This window comes from Protomyctophum bolini (genome assembly GCF_963924005.1).
Source record: "Protomyctophum bolini genome assembly, chromosome: 12".
Lineage (NCBI taxonomy): Eukaryota > Metazoa > Chordata > Actinopteri > Myctophiformes > Myctophidae > Protomyctophum > Protomyctophum bolini.
In genome coordinates, this window is record NC_137873.1 from 44,092,770 (window position 1) to 44,113,066 (window position 20,297).

Sequence of the window (20,297 nt, forward strand, 5' to 3'; positions counted from 1 at the left end):
GCTTCCCCTGGTAGGACGTAGCACATATTAACCCATTCTGACCTGAGATCAGATTCATACGAGGTTTCCACTGGACACACACTGGTCTGATTAACCCATTCTGACCTGAGATCAGATTCTAAAAATGTCAGTCGTTCTTCGATTTAAAAAAAATAGCAGACCTACAAGCTCGTAGCGCGCCACTCGGTGGCGCGCTATGAGCTTGTAGATCTGCTATTTTTCAATAGCTAAAGCATAACATGATGCCAACACCAAAATGGGTTCCCGTTCAGAATGGGTTAGCGTAGCGTAGCGCGTAGTATAAGGCGTTATTCCACTCGGTTCCTGTAACCGCGGTGGACTCACGTGTCGTCTTGGTCCAGCGTGTCTCGGCAGGCGGAGCCTCCCTGGATGGACTCCATGGCCGTGGAGTACAGCGACCGCTGCGGCGCCGGCGGCTTCTTGTCGTCGCCTCCTCCTCCCCCGCCCCCGGGCGAACCCTGGGACTGCTGATCGCGCACCGCCTGCGTCTTGTTGTGCACGCCCAGCAGCAGACTGTAGTCCATGATCTTAAAGCTCTCCAGCACCTGGCCATGCACAGCACACACACACACGTTCATGTTTAACACACAATCCCTCCCGTTACCATATAGGTGCTAACTTGAGGCTAGTGCCAACAGAATGAACAACAAGAATGGGAAGAGACAGCAACAATTAGGCTGTATCTACATGGAGGTACTTCGTAAAAAAGCTATCAAGATAGCAAACGACCTCCTCTCATCCACTCTGCAGGGAGTTTGAACTACTTCCCTCTGGTAGACGGTACAAAGTACCAAGAGCTAACCGTAACATTTTTTTTAATTCTTTCATACCAAATGCCATTAAGGCACTAAATGATACCATGTCTCGCTAGATTTGTTTGTTTTCCCAATGTATCTGCCACTGTGTTGTCCTGCACTTTTTTGCCATGTGAAAATAATTGTGTTAAGTGTTGTTGCTGTTGTTGTAACCGTTTGTTTTTTACTGTTTGAGACCGAAGACGAATTTCCACACGTGGACAATAAATGAAACTAACTAACTAACATAAGAGGAGGAGGCGAAGAAGAAGAAGAATAAGAAGGAGAAGAGATTGTTCTCTCTCTCTCTCACCAGCAGGTCTCTCTGCAGTGTCTTCAGCAGAGCGTTGAAGGTGTCCTGGTCCAGGTTCAGGCCGTCGGGGACCTCGTTCATGAAGTCCAGGTCCTTGAAGGTGGGCTTGGACTTCTCCCGCTCCTTCTTGGAGGCGCGCCTCTTGTAGGTGGAGCCCTTCAGGTCGAACTTGAGGTGCATGCGGACGGCGCGCGGCAGCACGTTGTTCATCACCACGATGCGGATGTTCTTCCCCCCCGACTGGACGCAGTAGAGGCCGAAGAACTTGGGCAGCAGCGTCCTGGGGTTCTGGTTCAGGTTCTGGAGGAGGAGGAGGAGAAGTGGTTTTCAACCTTCTCCATGTCGAGGTCCATCATTTATTCTGCATTTGAGCCTCGGACTTGATGACATTTAGCCTCTCCAGATTATGTAATGCAGATGTTTAACAATGGTGTAAAATGAAACTCATTCACCGGACAGACAGCGTTAGCAACTTAGCATCCTGTAGACCTGTGTGTGTGTGTGTATGTGTTACGTAGCCAGTGTCATGTTGTGAGCTTGTAGATCAGCTACTTTCTGTGACACTGTGTGAGCTTGTACATCGGCTACAGCGGTGGTGCTAAATATAAACCAGACTTTAGCGTCACTTCTGCTGCCCGGGGTCAACCCTCCCCTCGGGGGTTATAGGGTTAATGAGGATGAGGATAACTTGCAACTTGTTGTCACTCTCACTCTCTAACACACACACACACACACACACACACACACACACACACACACACACACACACACACACACACACACACACACACACACACACACACACACACACACACACACACACACACACACACACACACACACACACACACACACACACACACACACACACACACACTTTCCACTGGCTTCAGTGCACGGCTGAACTGTCTGAATTACATAATAATAATAATAATACATTCTATTTATAACGCTATTTACAAATGAAACAAATTTCAAAGTGCTACAGATAAAAATAAAAAATAAAAAATAAGAATAAAACAGTTAAAAACAGCACACAGGGCAGCTTAAAAGTCCGACTGGGCCTTACTAAAGAGGAAGGTCTTTAGTCCCTTTTTAAAAACGTCCACGGACTGTGGTGCTCTCAGGTGGTCGGGGAGGGCGTTCCACAGCCGAGGGGCAGCTGAGCAGAAGGCCCGGTCCCCCCATGGTGCGGAGTTTACATCATAGTAGTCCGTAGCTACTAGCTATACCGTAGTTAAAGGGACACTTCTCCCTTTTTGCAAAAAAATATATGTTAATGATGTTTAGAAGCTTTAGAACACTTTCCTGGGGGTATTTATGTGTGTAATATGTGGTTTTAGATATTTTAGATTGTAGCAGTGAGCCCGGTGTCTCTGATGTCATGGACACTGGGCTCACTTCCTTCCTGGACTACATGTTGTCTCAGTAAGACAGCTCTCCCCCCTCTCCACAAGGAGGAGCAGTGCACCAAAAATTATGGGAATTGTAGTCCAGGAAGGTAGTGAGCCCAGTGTCCATGACATCAGAGACAACAGGCTCACTGCTACAATCTAAAATATCTAAAACCACATATTACACACATAAATACCGCCAGGAAAGTGATCTAAAGCTTCTAAACGTCATTAACATATATTTTTTTGCAAAAAGGGTGAAGTGTCCCTTTAATTGGGTGGTGATGTACATGAAGACTCACCATGTAATATCCAGGAAGTAGTTTCTGGAGAAACTCCGCCTCCTTGTGCATGACGGTCTTCAGGATGAACTCATCGTCGCGCGTTACGTAGAAGATGGAGCCGCTGGCGCCCGGGTTGGACAGCTCAATGAGGGGCTCGTTGCACAGCGAGAACTACACACACACACACACACACACACACACACACACACACACACACACACACACACACACACACACACACACACACACACACACACACACACACACACACACACACACACACACACAGTAAGATATTTACATTTCATTGCTGTCAGACAGAAACCTCTCAATATCTCCATATTTTATACGTAATTTTAAAATCGCACAAACGTTGTGAAAATAGCCAATCTTACAAGCTGATGCGAGACATTGTGGGCTTGTAGTTAAGCTCTATTTTCACTATTTTAAAATGGCTTAAACATTATTACATCTAAATTGGCAATAATGTTAGCTTTTTATTTTATTTTAAATTTGTATTTTTTTTTTTTAGCAGTAAAACCTGTTGGCAGGTCTGGTCTGTTGGGAATGTTCAAGGTTCAAGATGTTTATTGCTATAATATCCCAGTGTTGGTTCTCAAGACCCTAAAAGAGAAATCCAGATGTTTTCCCGGGACCCAAACTGGTGAAAACATGCGTTTCTAATGTATGGAATTTCTTTGATTTGTTTTGAATTAATGAAAACATTAGATTTGTTTTTTTTATTTGGAATGTTTTGAAACAATAATGATTAAAAACGAACATATAGGAAACAAAACAGAAAGGGACCCATATACAAATGTGTCTGTGACCCACAAATGGGTCCTGACCAGTGCTATGTATACACCATAGTACACACGAGGGTGCACAAAAGACCAGCTCAATGCCTTTGTTGTTAGAGTGTCCGCCCTGAGAGTTAGAGGATACGGGGGTTCAATTCCCAGCTGGGTCACACCTCAGACTATAGTACAAATGGGACCCAATGCCTCCCTGCTTGGCACTCAGCATCAAGGGTTGGATTGGGGGTAGCCATGGTTCACATGCACGAGCGTCATGGCACAACTTCAGCATTTACAGAGAAAACGTGTACATAAACGTTTTTATCTGAGCTGGGTTTTTTTCGCCATAGGCTTTCAACTACGTGCCCCTATCGGTCGGGAGGAGTGTGGCACTCTGATACACTGGGTGTGTTTGATATAAGGCACACTGACCGCACTTCCAATACACGCTAATAGGCGAGTGCACTCCCGGTGTGCAACTCGCTCCCAGTGACATCTGCTGGCAAATCCCATTGTCATACATGGGATTTGCTGCCTCTTACATCACACTCCACAGGAAAATCAGAGCACTCGTTTGAGCCAGAAAACCCCCAGACCACAGAAAATCTACTGAATGTTAAAAGTCCAGGTTTTTAGGGTGCAATTGAGCTCAGAAAGGGTTAACCCTAGGGTTAACCCTAACCCTAACCCTAACCCATGTATAGGGGGTGTGCTTGTACCTCAAGCTGCCTCACGCAGAAACAGGAGAGATGGATTCGGCAAGGCTTAAAAGTATGATTATTTGGTTTCGACACCTTGCCATTGTTGCAACAAGAGTACAATACACATAAGTGCTTTTTGTTCTTGCTTAATGTAAGTCGCTCTGGATTAAGAGCGTCTGCTAAATGCCTAAATTGTAAATTGTAAATTGTAAATTGTGGTATGGTCACACCAGAGGACACACCCCTCCAAGTGGTGAGTGTGCTGCTTGGTACTTAAAACAGAAAGCATTAGTGTCTAATCTCCATATGGTAGAATGTGTGTGTGCGTGCGAGCATGTCATCAACAAATACAAATGACAGTCTGGACTCTCAATTTGAGTGTTTCTTATCTAGATATCCACACACTCACACACTCACACACACACACACACACACTCTCTCCCCATGCCTTCGGCCTGGTGGAGAAAAGAAGAGCAAAGGGGACAGAGTAGATATGTATCTCACCAGGTAGTCGTCTGGGCGGATGCCAAACAGCTCTCTGAAGTAGCGGAAGGCCACAGGGGCGTAGGTCTTGAACCGGAAATCAGGATAGTGGTGGGCGGGGGTGAGGTTGCTGCCCTCACTGTGTGCAGCGAGGCGGGGATGAGGAGGAGAGACAACAGCATGAGATACATATCTGGACTGCTTTAATATGCACAGAAGACAGAACCACACACACACACACACACACACACACACAACAGTACATACTTGGGAAAGAAGATGCTCTCGACCACATAGAAGTCCTGCATCAACACGTCTCTCTCTGGCTTGGAGCTCAGGTTGCCCACGGTGTATCCGATGCCCAGCTGGATGGCACCTTTCAGGGCAGAGGAGGGGGTCTGGAGGGAGGGGGGAGTAGGGTGAAGAAAGTACAAGACAAGAAAAGAAACGGGACAATGAAGAATTGTAGTTCCTCATAGAAGGAATTTAAGCGATGGAACATTGACATAAAAAGGACAGTCGCGCATTGTCACGATCATGGCATTTTATTTATTTTATTGAAATGTATTGAAAAGATTTCCAGCACAGGATGAAATCCTCTACGCCAGACTCACAACAGACATAAATACATATTTAAAATTCACAAGTACATACACATAAATACATTCGTATTCCTTTTTTTTTACACTTTAAAACAACCAAGTTCATGTGGACCCGCCCTCTTTGGGTTATTTTTTTTTTTTTTTTTATATCTTAGTTATACATAATACTCTTTCAAGTCCTGTATTTACCAGTCTATGACCTTACAAGCCAGCCCTATAGTTATACAAAAAACCTTTTGTTGACCAAAATTTGTCAAGTCTATTCTTAAATGTATGTTTCTCTTCATGTATTGACTGAAGGAGCCTGGACCACTTCCTCCGGAAGTGTATTCCATGCTCTGACAGCTCTAAGTGTAAAGAAATTCTTTCTCTTTTCTGAATGACAATTTAGTGGTAAGAGTTTAAGAGAATTCCCTCTCAACTCATACCTGCTGTCCCAAAAATGGACAACAGGCTCGGCTGTAAAGTCATATATCTGGTGAACAAGTTTATAGACCTCGATCATATCTCCTCTGTGCCTCCTGTACACTAACGTTGGTAACTGTAAGTGTCTTAACCTTTCTTCATATGACCTTTCTTTCAACCCTGGTATTAGTTTAGTAGCCCTTCTCTGAACCTTCTCTATTTTCTCTATGTATTTGATTTTGTAGGGGCACCAGACTGAGCTTGCAAATTCAAGATGTGATCTCACCAAGGATTTATATAACGGAATAAATAGTTATTTTCGTAAATTTAAAAAAGTTCTTCTTATTATCGCCAACATGGAGTTTGCCTTTTTTACTTTTTCCGAGATGTGTATTTCAAATTCTAGTGAACTATCAACCACCACCCCTATATCCTTTTCTTCCTCTACTTGATGAATCACTAGATCTCCAACTGTATAATTAGCCAAGTTGTCAGTTCTTCTCCCAATGTGCAACTGTTTGCATTTATCTGGATTTAATTTCAGTAGCCACCTGTCACACCAATTGCTGGTACTTTGGAGGTCTGCTTGGAGTTGTGCTGTGTCTGTGTCATTGATTATAATTCTAAATATTTTTGTGTCGTCCGCAAAAAGGTAGACGTCGGATTGTATCTCACTTGGTAGATCGTTTATATAAATAACAAAAAGTACAGGTCCCAATACAGATCCCTGTGGGACTCCAGAGGTCACTGACTTCCAATCTGAAGTGGCTCCATTAACCACCACCTTTTGTTTCCTGTTACTGAGAAAGTCCTGTACCCAACCTATAACTCTGTTGTCTATAAAGTAAGACCTTAATTTTGACACCAGTCTCTTATGGGGAACTTTATCAAAAGCTTTTTGGAAATCCATATAAATGCAGTCAACCGACTGTCCTCTATCTAAAGATGCTGACCATTTATCAAGAACTGTAAGAAGTTGAAGTGTGGTTGATCTTCCAGACATAAAGCCGTACTGGCTGTTACTAAAGAGTTTGTTGGACTTCATATGCTCTACAATGTGTGTCCTGATTAGTTTTTCCATTGTTTTACATATAACAGATGTCAGGCTGACAGGTCTGTAGTTCCCTGCCAGTGCCTTACTTCCTTTTTTAAATATTGCACTGATTTGTGCCTCTTTCCAACCACTTGGTAAAGTTGCTTCCTCCAGAGTTTTGTTAAATAGCAATGTTACTGGTTCAGCAATCACACAGGCTAGTTCTTTTACTATCCTAGGGTGTATTGCGTCTGGCCCGGGTGATTTGTAAATATTCATGCTCTGTAGCAGTTTTTTTGTGTCCTCAGTTGTTATTATAAACTGTTCTGCATGCTGAACTTCCACTCTTGGCAGTTCAGGTATAACATGCCCTTCAGGTTCATTCACAAATACACTACTAAAATAGTCTGAAAGTATTTCTGCCTTATCCGAGTCCTTCTCTGTTTTTGGGGAGTTCTTATTGTCTTGATTGACATATAGATCTCCTACTGTTGTTTTAATTTTTGTCCTTTTATTAATGTAGTCCCAAATAACCTTCGGTTTCAGTTTAGATTGTCTTGCTAACTCTTCTTCATATTGAATTCTCAGATTTCTTGTTCTCGTTCTCACACAGTTTCTCACTCTACGGTAATCTTTTTGTATCTCTGGATCTTTACTTTTCCTGGCCTTTTTCGCAAGAGCGTTTTTCTCCTTTATTTTATTTTTTGTAATACTATCCAAGGGGAAAGTGTGCTTCCTATTCCATGTCCTGCTCTTGCTATTTGGGACATATTTATCCTCTATTTCTTTCAACTTTAATTTTAATAATCTCCAAATAGCGTTGACATCATAGTCAGAGAAGTATTCCCCCAGTTAAATATTTCCAGCTCTCTGATTGCTGCCTCAAAGTTTCCTTTGTTGTAATTCTTTCTTATTTTTTCGTTTTTTCTCATTTTTGTACAACATATTACCTTAAACAACAAAACACAGTGGTCACTTTTACTGATTGATGATTCATTATAATGCAGATATTTGCGATTCACGATTTCATTGTATTTTGTTCGGCATTGAACGTTGGAGCATGCACATCGAAATGACACTTCTGTTTGATACTACAACAAATAACCTAACGTTATTGAAATATGCAAAGAAATGACACATAATGCGCTATGGCCAAAACAAGGGCATGCACTTAATTATTTTATACTTTATAGGAAAATAAATTACATATTTTCACTATTTTTCAACAGATGATTCATGATAATTGTGATGCTACCTTCTTGTAGGAGGTCTCTCCAGAGGCGTCTATTCTCCTGTGTCCGATCTTCTTATCCTGGGCAGTGCCCACTCCGAATGGAGACGGCATCTGATGGAGGGTGGAATAAACATTATGGAAATGTTTCAGTATGTCATGTTTCCAGTTAATTTCAAACCTTAATTTATACTCGAGAGGCACTGAGGTTGGCCCTCATAGAGACAGAGGGAGACCGCATAGTTACTGAACAAACACTCTAGTCCACGGGTTCCCAAACTGTGTTGCGTGCACCCAGAGCCGGACTAACAATGGAACTAAGCGCCAGGGCCCGAAGCTTGCAGGGCCCGGTACGAGACTATAGGTACAGCTGTTGCTTCTTTAGAAAGATATAACGCAACATAGGAACCCCCGCTAGTGTTTTTGATCTGACAGTTTCTGTAGCAGTTTTCTGGAGGGGGGGGCAGTCGGTTTGGGGGGGTTCCCGACGGCTGCGCGACGCCGTCAGAAGCCCCCTCACTCAGGAAGGCCCCCTCACTCAGATCTCAGATGGACCAAATTGCGACAATAACATACAGCCTATGTAAAGAGGAATATAAACAAGACCTTGGCGCAAAACTTCATATTTACCCTGCTCTAATACAACAAAAGTGTGTTCTCACATCCTCCATTTCACAATTTCAGCACTCGTGAGTAAATTAATTTAATTGCCATTATGAAAGTTTTCAGTGACGTTGGACCCACAGGTTGCATTGTCGTCAATAATGAATCTGTCTTTAAAACGTTCTAATGTTAATATAGCATATTGGCATTGTCTGTTGGTGCACACATGGTCAACAGCACTGTTTGCAAATGTAGCTACATTTGTTGGCCACAAAGACAATTTAGACAAAACATGCTGCTGCCTGCTAATGGAGCTTGTAGATATAGGCTAATTATTTTTCGGGGAAATTGCAGATAGTTTAGCAGCCTGAAGTTGGAAAGGCTGTGCCCAGTGCGGCAGTGCCTGATGTGTCTTGTGTGTCTGCGGGCAGCGCAGGCAGTAGTGGATATGCGCTAAACGCATGCATGTTAATTAATCAATAAATAAATTAATTGGCTGAATCAGTAGGGGCCTTTTGATTTGGTGAAGCGCCAGGGCCTTGAGAGGGGTTAATCCGTCACTGCGTGCACCCCCTGTGGTTCGCGAGCGCCTTCTATGGGGTGTGTGACATGAAAAGGCTAATAATGGTGGTGTTATTTTATTATGTCTTTTCACAGTTATTCAAAACAATATTATATATATATATATACAGCATCGATTCTCAACGGGTTTAATTTCAAGGACCCCCCGGTTGGCATGCATTAGTCTCCCATTTAATGGCATTTCTATCTCTGGGAGTGGGACCCCCAATGTATATTGTAAAATCAAAGTTAATTTAACTTTAATTTAACTACTACTGTACAAATGTTTGTTTTTTATCCAGTTGATTGGGTGTGATTTTAAATATATGAACATATACACCAATATATGGCAAGTATGTGCAAAATATATGCTGCATGTATGCCATATATTTGCATATAATGTGGATATGAAATATATATATTTTGTATATATGTCCACATATATGGATATTATATGTATGTAGAGCAGTGTTGTTTTTGGCATCACGTTTTGTTTTCAGTTTTGGTCATAGTTTCTTGAATAGTTTTCATTTAGTTTTAGTCACACTTTAGTCACCTGCATGTCTTGGTGTTAGTCTAGTTTTAGTCGACTAAATATCATAGGATTTTAGTAGACTAAATCTACAGTTGATTTAGTCGACTAAAATGTATTTTGGCTGCCGTCGTAATGACAGTTTTTTACACCTCTACAAGCTCAACGCGTCACAGCATGACACATTGTGAGCTTTTACACATTCAAACAAGTGTAAAATGACTGGATCTCTTGTCCACTAGTCCCTTCCTAACATTTTAGTCTAGTTTTTATTTGTTGACGTAATTGTCAGTATATTTAGTCTTAGTTTTAGTCATCACAGCTTAGTTTTAATTGTGTTTCCGTCAGTGAAAAAAGGTAGTTGACGAACATTGTTGTCTTAATTTTAGTCAACACTGATCTAGACGTATACCGCTATGCAGGTGGTGACTTTCTAATAATAATCATGTCACATAACATAGGCCTATATAAATCAGGTACTCTAAATTAGTTAACTAACCCTAACCTCACACTAACGTAACGTTTGGAATAATGGGGTTATTCCAAACGTTATGGGGTTATCCCCCCCCCCCCACCTCTCTATTATAACGCCTAGTCTGCGTGGCAGTTGGCAAGACGTTTACCCCTGTGCCACAACACTTATATTGGCAACAAGCAAGATGTCACACTACAGAGTATGTATTAATAATAATAATAATAATAAAACTTTATTTGTATAGCACCTTTCATGACTCAAAGTGCTTTACAGAAAAATGGAGAATAAAAGAAAAGCAAGGCAACAACATTAAAAACAAGCAGTAATGCAATACAGTGAGGACATGAATAACAAAAATAAAAAATAAAAGATCAATTAAAAGCAATGTTGTAGAAGTGGGTCTTGAGCTGAGCTTTAAAAATGTCTACAGAGGCTGCCTGACGAAGGTACAGTGGGAGCTTGTTCCATGCCGACGGCCCGTAGAAGCAAAAAGCTGCTTTCCCCGTTACTATTACTACAGAACTGCTATTACTTCAGACAGACAGTACATGAGACGGGTGTGTGTGTGTGTGTGTGTGTGTGTGTGTGTGTGTGTGTGCGTGTGTGCATGCATGTGTACTCTCTCACCTCTGCTATCGGAGCCTTCCTGGATGGATCTGTAGACAACAGGGACAGAAAGAAGAGAAGTCACGGTGAGAGAAAAACAGTGACCACATCACTTACATTATTTATCGTGAATAAAAGCTGATGTGAGTAGGAGCCTCTGACTGTGTGTGGACAAAAGAGCTCCACGCTGTGTTATTATTAGACCGCTGTCACAGTGCGTTTTAACAGCGGGCGATAGCCTGACATATTTTCCGGAAGTGCGTTATTTGTCTATATGGGACGCTACTGGCAACTACTGGCGATAGCAGACGAAGAGGTGAAAAGTGGGCGGAGGAACATCGCCCCGAAACTGTAAAAAATATTTTTATCTCAGTCTGGATGACATCGTCCGGCGATAGCTAGTCAAATCCATGTGTTGCTTTGTTTACCGCAGAGCCGTAGAAGAAGAGAGTGGCGACACGCTTTGATGTCGCCGCAATGCGGGCCGGTGCTATAGTTCCAAACATTGGAACTATCCCATTGAGATGGAATGAGCACTTCCTCATTCCATTGTTACAATGGGAGTCAGCGCTATAGTGTTGTCACTCTCATACTCGATCACGCTGGTTTACCCTCCCTATACCACCTCCACCTATACGAGGACATTGGTCACGACAGCAGGAAAACCACTAGGAGATTTGTATCGCCCAGGCTGGTTTCCATCCAATCAGAACTGGAGAGTAGAACTCATCCAGGAAATGAAAGAAAACCCCACAAAAAACATGAGCAGACATAACTGGAGCCTAAAAGCACTATCAGATTTAAGTGGATAAATCTCTCTCTCTCTCTCTCTGTCCCACCTGGAAATGTTTTTTATGTTTAAAGAGCTGGAGAGACAGTGAGAGACACAGACAGACCTGGCTGCCCAGAGAGGAGAGGCTGTGCTGTCACTGTGATGACGGAGCTATAGAGACAGAGTTACACTTTTTAACACAATGTAAAAACTACACAAATATTAGAGAGGAGTTCTTCCCAAAATTTGAAACAAATTTCCCAGAATTCCGAAGTATGACAGAAAGGGAAAGATTACCAGTCCTTCTGGGGGAACAGAAAGAATGTGCAGTTTTGGCTGCAAAATATGTCAATTCCTGTCACAAGAAAAGGGACAACCAGTAGGACACACATACAGTATGCCATGTTTTATTTTCTGCACCACCTGCTTTATTTTATATTATTTTTATTTATTTTTTCATGTCATTGATATTATGTTGTTATGTTGTTGTTTGTAATATCTGTGATTGTGCTTTGGCAACACTTGTAAAACGTCATGCCAATAAAGCCTGTTGAATTGAATTGACTCCTCTGACATCTTTCTGTGGCTCCAGATGATCCCTGTGCTTTAGACCCGCTGTTGACCTGTCTGTCTAGCATCAAATGTTGGATGAGTGAGAACTTTCTCAAGCTAAACGAGGATAAGACAGAAGTTCTCATAATCGGTTCTAGTGAGCAGAAAGAATCAATAATAAGCAGACTTGGTAACCTGACTGTAGAAAGTAACAGTAAAGTAAAGAACCTGGGGGTTATTATTGATTCTGAATTGAATTTCAATTCACACATTAATCATGTTACCAAGATTGCCTTTTTTCACCTTAGAAATATTGCACGAATCAGAGCCTATTTGTCCTTGGACGATGCAAAAAGGCTAATCCACGCCTTTGTTTTTTCTCGGCTTGACTACTGCAATGCACTTTTTTCAGGACTGCCTAAGAAAACAGTCAGAGTTTTAACTAGAACTAAGATGAGAGAACATATTACTCCAGTTTTGGCATCACTGCACTGGCTTCCGGTTGTTTTTAGGATTGATTTTAAAATTATTTTACTTGTCTATAAAGCTCTCAATGGTCTCGCACCTTCCTACCTACATGACTGCCTGCCTAAATATGTCCCAAACCGCCCCCTAAGGTCTTCCACTGCTGGCCTGCTCGCTTTGCCAAAAAAAATGGCGTGTAAAAAATACGGGGAAGCAGCTTTTTGCTTCTACGGGCCGTCGGCATGGAACAAGCTCCTTCGTCAGGCAGCCTCTGTAGACATTTTTAAAGCTCAGCTCAAGTAATTTGAGCAAACACTATATCAATTATTATTATCAGAATAATAGAGCTTGTTTAAACAAAATAATAATAAAATACATCCACCACCTTTAAATATACAGTACATTTACCTTAACACTGCACTATGTAACTTTGATTTTAATCTACGCCATGCAGGTTTGAACCCGGTTTCCTGTAGAAGTGACATTTCTACCAGCCAGTATGCCTGCTTGCTCAGGGAATGAGTTGAACCTTGACCTTCAGGTCAAAATTCGTGTCAGATCCTCTGTCTAGGAGAAACATGACATTTGACACAATACAAATGTTTCAATAGAAGAGCAGAGAGGAAGAATACAACAACCCCAGTTGTCATTGAGAGGCGTTATAGCCCCTCAGGTTCAAGGTTTGATTTTTAGTTATAAAAACGCCATTAACAATAAAGATACGTTTGTTTTGTCACCGTTTGTTTTATCTCATCATTACCTCACCTACTGTAATCAAACCAAGGTATACCGAATTCCTTCCTCGATGTTGTAATATGATAAGAGTGCCCCTCACTTCACACAGGTGTGATTTTATTGTGTATATACAGTATATATTGCATTTAATGCATAGAGCCACTTTACGTTCATCTCACATTCTTTGGAAAGCCACTCACCACCAGCAGAACGGTCTCAGTGTCCCCCAGTTTTACGCACGGCCAATTCTCTCTGTTTTTTACATAATCCAGTGGGAGAAAAAGGTCGTAGGCTAATACAGTGAGAACGAAGCCAGAGGCTGGCGGGAACCCAACAGTCAAGCAGTGCAGTGAGCTCTGCTCTATAGATGCTATTCTCAGACCAGATCAGGGTTCGTTGTTGAGAAGGTGAAACTCTATTGGATTGACTCCCTCCTTATAATCTGGCCGTGCTGTCATTGGCTGGTTTTGGCCATGATATTTATGGTCAGCAGCCAGTCAGGAATGAGTGTCTGGGGTTAGACATAGAGGTCAGGGTTAGACAGGGCTAGAGGTTACATTTAGGGGTTAGGGGTCAGGTGACCTTATAAAGAGTTATGCCTGATTGATACACTGTTGCAAATTGCATAAAGGGTGGGGGGGGGGGGGGTATTTTAGAGGGCCGCTCCTATTTTCAGCTATAATGTAGATTTCCGTCTTACACAAACTTAACTTAAATTCCTATTGACAATTAACGGTGAATTTACATCACATGTAGACGAGCAAATCGGCTATTTTTGTCCCACACAAATATTAAATTCCCATTTAATCGACAATGGATGGATGATGTACAGTGATAAGACTTCACAAGACGGGTGTGATTTTTTAAAAATATCATTCATAAATTTGCCATCCTAAGATGTTGATGACGTCCTTACAAGTATAGTTATACATTACAAACATGAGCAAATCTTTGTGTGCGTGCAATGCATGTGTATGTGATGTGCATGTGTGCGAAAGAGAGAATGGTCAAATCTCAACATAATGCTAGATAATCGCACAAAACAAAGGGTCAGGAAATCTCTCTCAGCCACAGAGGAGATAATGTTTAAAACCTGATGAAGTACACCACACAGCAGATGCTGCTCTCTGTGACAAACAAGCCACGGTTACAATTACACTATGAACAGTAAGCCTTCGGTACTGTAAAGAGCAGTGCAAGCACAGCACAGCACAGCACAGCAGTGTAGCACAGCACAGCAGTGTAGCACAGCACAGCACACTATAAACAGTACAGTGTATAGTGCAGAGCAGCAGTGTAGCACAACGCAGCACAGCACAGTGCACTATACACAGTACAGTGTATAGTGCAGTGTAGCACAGCACAGCACACTATACACAGTACAGTGTATAGTGCAGTGTAGCACAGCACAGCGCACTATACACAGTACAGTGTATAGTGCAGTGCAGCAGTGTAGCACAACGCAGCACAGCACAGCACAGCGCACTATACACAGTACAGTGTATAGTGCAGTGTAGCACAGCACAGCACAACGCAGCACAGCGCAGCGCCCTATAAACAGTACAGTGTGTAGCACAGCACAGCACAGGTTCCCAAACTTTTCAGCCTGTGATGTCTGTCCAGGACGCAAACAACTAACTAGTGAAAATAGCAGATCTCAATATTAATGCAAATTTTTTGTCGCTATTTTTAGCTCACCACAGCATAGGTCCCCCCTGTGCTGTATAGAATTGAAATCAAAACTGAGAGACGTGTCCCTAGCGGTGTGTGTGTGTGTGTGTGCGTGCGCCAGGTTGAAGAGGATTAAATCGCTCTCAGCTGCAAATGGCTGCCATTTGGGACGTAAACAGAAGCTATGAGAAGATTCTCCTGGCTGTCACACACACACACACACACACACACACACACACACACACACACACACACACACACACACACACACACACACACACACACACACACACACACACACACACACACACACACACACACACACACACACACACACACACACACACACACACACACACACACACACACACACACACACACACACACACACACACAATTAGTATTAATCTGATGATATCTCTCTCCCTCTCTCTCAGCATAGCATTTTAGGTGAAAAACTAATTTGAAAAAAGAAGAAAAGTGAATTACCGGTAAAAGAAAATGGTCAGAAAGGTTAAACAACTAAATGTGATGCTGGATTTACTCCCACGACCCACATGCGCTGCAGCAGCCTACCGTACTATAATACGATGGTGGGACCCACAGCAGCAGGGCTCCTACTGACTGACTGAGGCTACATGTGGATTATGTTATAATGCCGCATTATGTAAGTAGTGTTAATATGTATGTAGGCGGGGTCAGAGTAATCTAGAGAGTGGCGACACTAGCGTTGACTCCCATTGTAACAATGTAATGCGGAAGTGCTCATTCTATCTCAATGGGATAGTTCCAATGTGTGGAACTATAGCCCATAGCACCCCGCTTTGTCTCAATGGGATAGTTCCAATGTGTGGAACTATAGCCCACAGCACCCCGCTTTGTCTCAATGGGATAGTTCCAATGTGTGGAACTATAGCCCACAGCACCCCGCTTTGTCTCAATGGGATAGTTCCAATGTGTGGAACTATAGCCCATAGGCACCCTGCTTTGTCTCAATGGGATAGTTCCAATGTGTGGAACTATAGCCCATAGTCACCCCGCTTTGTCTCAATGGGATAGTTCCAATGTGTGGAACTATAGCCCATAGGCACCCCGCTTTGTCTCAATGGGATAGTTCCAATGTGTGGAACTATAGCCCACAGCACCCCGCTTTGTCTCAATGGGATAGTTCCAATGTGTGGAACTATAGCCCATAGGCACCCCGCTTTGTCTCAATGGGATAGTTCCTATGTGTGGAACTATAGCCCATAGGCACCCCGCTTTGTCTCAATGGGATAGTTCCAATGTGTGGAACTATAGCCCATAGGCACCCCGCTTTGTCTCAATGGGATAGTTCCAATGTGTGGAACTATAGCCCATAGGCACCCCGCTTTGTCTCAATGGGATAGTTCCAATGTGTGGAACTATAGCCCATAGCACCCTGCTTTGTCTCAATGGGATAGTTCCAATGTGTGGAACTATAGCCCATAGCACCCCGCTTTGTCTCAATGGGATAGTTCCAATGTGTGGAACTATAGCCCATAGGCACCCCGCTTTGTCTCAATGGGAAAGTTCCAATGTGTGGAACTATAGCCCATAGGCACCCCGCTTTGTCTCAATGGGATAGTTCCAATGTGTGGAACTATAGCCCACAGCACCCCGCTTTGTCTCAATGGGATAGTTCCAATGTGTGGAACTATAGCCCACGGCGAGATCTAAGCGTGTCGCCACTCTCTTATTAGATTACCCTGGGCGGGGGGGAGATAGAGATAGAGAGAGATGCCAGCCTTGTTTACATTGGACAGTATACATAATATTTTACAGTAGAGATCAGTTAACTCTAACTCCGGTCAGAGTATCGGGGCCGGTTCCGAGTACAGAGGAGTCACAACTGGCCAATACAAATCTGGTTCTGTTCAGAATGTACATTAAGTCTCCCAGATTTCCACAAAATAATAGCAAATGCTCGAAAGTGGGCTCGATAAGGTGATCATTATCAATAAAGATTAACGAGTACTGGAGGGTGGTATATCGGCCCAAGTAGCCGATACCAGTATCGGTATCGGAACAACTCTACTCTGTTGATTAATTGAATACATAGGACCGCAAAGTTAAGAAGTCCCCATGTCCTTTTGGTGCAAATGTTTAACTGTATAACCTCTCCATGCTGTTTGGTCCAAATGTTTAACTGTGTACCTCTCCATGCTGTTTGGTCCAAATGTTTAACTGTGTACCTCTCCATGCTGTTTGGTCCAAATGTTTAACTGTGTAACCTCTCCATGCTGTTTGGTCCAAATGTTTAACTGTGTACCTCTCCATGCTGTTTGGTCCAAATGTTTAACTGTGTAACCTCTCCATGCTGTTTGGTCCAAATGTTTAACTGTGTACCTCTCCATGCTGTTTGGTCCAAATGTTTAACTGTGTACCTCTCCATGTTTACACTTTTTGACTAATACGGTTTTCAATCAATCGGCGGTGGTGTAAGGTAACAAAGTACATGTACTCAAGTACTGTCTGTACTTAAGTACAGTTGAGGAACTTTAACTTTACTGGAGTATGTTCTCCCCGTGTCCCATGGGGCACACACAGTATGTTCTCCCTGTGTCCCATGGGGCACACACAGTATGTTCTCCCCGTGTCCCATGGGGCACACACAGTATGTTCTCCCTGTGTCCCATGGGGCACACACAGTATGTTCTCCCCGTGTCCCATGGGGGTCACACAAACAACATGGCCAGCCGGGGTGCCTGATGGAGGGGGAAAGGAACTGGACGGAATAACGTGTTCCATCCACGCGCTATACATCTGGCTGGGGACACTCCCCCTCTGTCAGGTGAAAAGAAGCGGCGTGGACTCCTCATGCATAGAAGGAAGCATGAGGTCAGTCAGGAAATTAAGGAAACTAAATTAAGGAAATTAAGGAAACATTCTTGTTAAGACCAAAGGCTTAAATTATTTCTAAGACTACATGAATAATTATATAAGTAGTAAGAAGAAGATGATGTATGGACGTATGCATGTGTAATGTATGCCGGTTAGTCTGTATGTATGTGAGTCATGTATCAGTTTGTGCAAAAATGAAAAATACAATGATTGAAAGAAAGATAATTGAGACTGGGTGAAAAAACGGGTTGCAAAATCGTGGGATAAAAATAATAATAATACTGTCTGGACTGCTGCTGTCCCTGTGCGTCCTCGGTGAACCCATTACACCGTCTCACTGTCTGCTGCTTTTTATATAATGGCACTCCACTTCCTTCTTACTTCTTACTGATTAAAGTCAGCTCTGTGCCAAACCGCAGATGATGTGGAAGAACTCATCAATCAGCCTATACTCTCAGGGTGACTCACTCTCGCCATAGCTGCAGACACTTCTAAAAGGAGGACTGAAGACTTAATTTCCTCTTTTAACAAAGCATTAATTTAGCTAAGAACCCCACCTGACAAAAAGGAGCTTGTAGATCTGCCATTTAGTTTTTTGCTTTGCATATAATAACCAGACAAAAATAGGGTTAAAGTGGCTAAATGACTGATGCTATACTAACACATTTCACTTGGGACCCACTCAAGAACCCTGTGGGGTCTGCAGCCCCATGTAGGTGATAGTATTAGTCCTCATTCATCACCATTAGGCTATTTATAATTTGCTGCTTTTACTTATGCATTGTCCTGTCCAAATAAACAAATAAAGTAATATGAATGGACGTCACATGGACGTGAATACACCGGATATAGGACAGTTGCTCATTTTCATCCGCAGTCCTCACAAAGAAACACAAAACGGAAAACAGACAAACCGTGGAACACATTTACATAACAGCATGTTCTGTGATCAGTGGTATGTTCTATAGTTACACTATGGGGACGAGGTGTCTTCACAGTACTCCAGTTATCTAATCTGTCTCATACATTATTCATCTCCTACAGCTTATGTTTCCCACTGTGACGGCATGCACAGCACAAGTCACATTATTACCGCTCACCAAAGCCGCTTAAAAATAAACAAACATCAAGAGCAATAATAACATCATCTCTATCAGGTCTGTGTTAAATCTGTCAAATATTGCAATAATATAATCACATATAGAGGCCTACACCACGTCTATCAATCACCGTGTGCGTGTGTGTGTGTGTGTGTGTGTGTGTGTGTGTGCTACTGTGCTACTTCAGTGGTAGGACCGTAGGTGATGGTTTGGATTGGATCATTGGATTTATTTAAACGATAATGGGTTTAATCGGCAATAATAGATTGATTAACAGTCCATCTACCAGAGGGTACTACTATAGCCTATTGATCCACTGCTAACTGCTTCTCAAACTCGGTTCCAGGGACCTTAACCATTTGGCATGGGCTTGAAATTATACGGAGTTACGGACCCTTGTATTGCGGTGGGGCTGCTAGCCAGATGCTCTGAGTTTTTTGATCGATTAAAATATGTATTAACAGTTTGCAGAATTACAGTAAACATTTCAAGCACAAACTCAATACAAAGACTCTTGGACAACCCAATATGACTTGTTTACAAGAGGGCGAGGGTCCACCTTGATCAATTCATCCAGTGTAGGCTACACATGGAACCATTTGGTTCCATTTTAACACATTATGGTATCGAATCGAATGAAAGGGGGTCCGCGTATGTGTGCGTGGGGGTCCGTGTGTGGCCTCGTGCAGTCGTGCACTCACTGCACTGTATAGCTAGTAGTGCACATCTTGTTCTTCAACAAGGTTGAGAATCACTGCATTATTTACAAATCAATGAATATCCCTGGGCTGTTGCGTTTTAATTCAAAGTGAATGCACATGACTATACGAACCGGTGTCGCCTTGCTGCGGGTCCAGCAGCTGCAGAGAGAGCCCTGGCGGTGTCGCCGCAGTCCTGACCTCCATCTCCTCCACGGACGGACGGATCTGCGTCTCACTCTGATGATCCAATAACAACCTTCTGATCGGTTCGGTCGGTCGGTCGGTGCACAAACGAACCGCGAAGCTCGTCTTTCACGTCAACATGACGTTTTTACATTTACACCTGGTTGGTAAAAAAATATGCTCCGTCCCGATTTATACTGATCTTATGCACATATAGTCACTGTGACTACATTGTTGTAAAATAGAGCCACAGCAGAGCGCAGCGCACAGTGCGTGGCTGGTGCGTAATTTGCATCTCGGCGGTGCGTCACTCACAGCTGAGGAAGGATTTGCATTTGATTTAGAGCCGCGACTACATCACCACCGTGTGGCTGATGTTGGTAAAGGCAGGGTAGGGCAACGATCTTTTACCTTTATTTTT

The 20,297-nt window shown here is 42.8% G+C and overlaps 1 protein-coding gene across 1 annotated transcript in view; it reads right to left on the reverse strand.

The window, feature by feature from the left end:
* The window catches only part of LOC308325376 (phosphatidylinositol 4-phosphate 5-kinase type-1 gamma-like), a gene marked incomplete at its 3' end in the record, with an annotated part of 118,838 nt that extends 98,885 nt beyond the window's left edge, over window positions 1–19,953 (reverse strand). The window contains exons 1-8 of the mRNA XM_080777860.1: window positions 19,825–19,953; window positions 10,857–10,885; window positions 8,083–8,172; window positions 5,055–5,185; window positions 4,809–4,926; window positions 2,825–2,977; window positions 1,129–1,428; window positions 346–566 (exon numbers count right to left, since the gene is read on the reverse strand). Of these exons, the coding sequence (XP_080633986.1) occupies window positions 346–566; window positions 1,129–1,428; window positions 2,825–2,977; window positions 4,809–4,926; window positions 5,055–5,185; window positions 8,083–8,172; window positions 10,857–10,885; window positions 19,825–19,897 (1,115 nt within the window). The 5' untranslated portion in view covers window positions 19,898–19,953. The remainder of the gene's footprint in view (window positions 1–345; window positions 567–1,128; window positions 1,429–2,824; window positions 2,978–4,808; window positions 4,927–5,054; window positions 5,186–8,082; window positions 8,173–10,856; window positions 10,886–19,824) is intronic.
* Window positions 19,954–20,297: the final 344 nt, after the last annotated feature.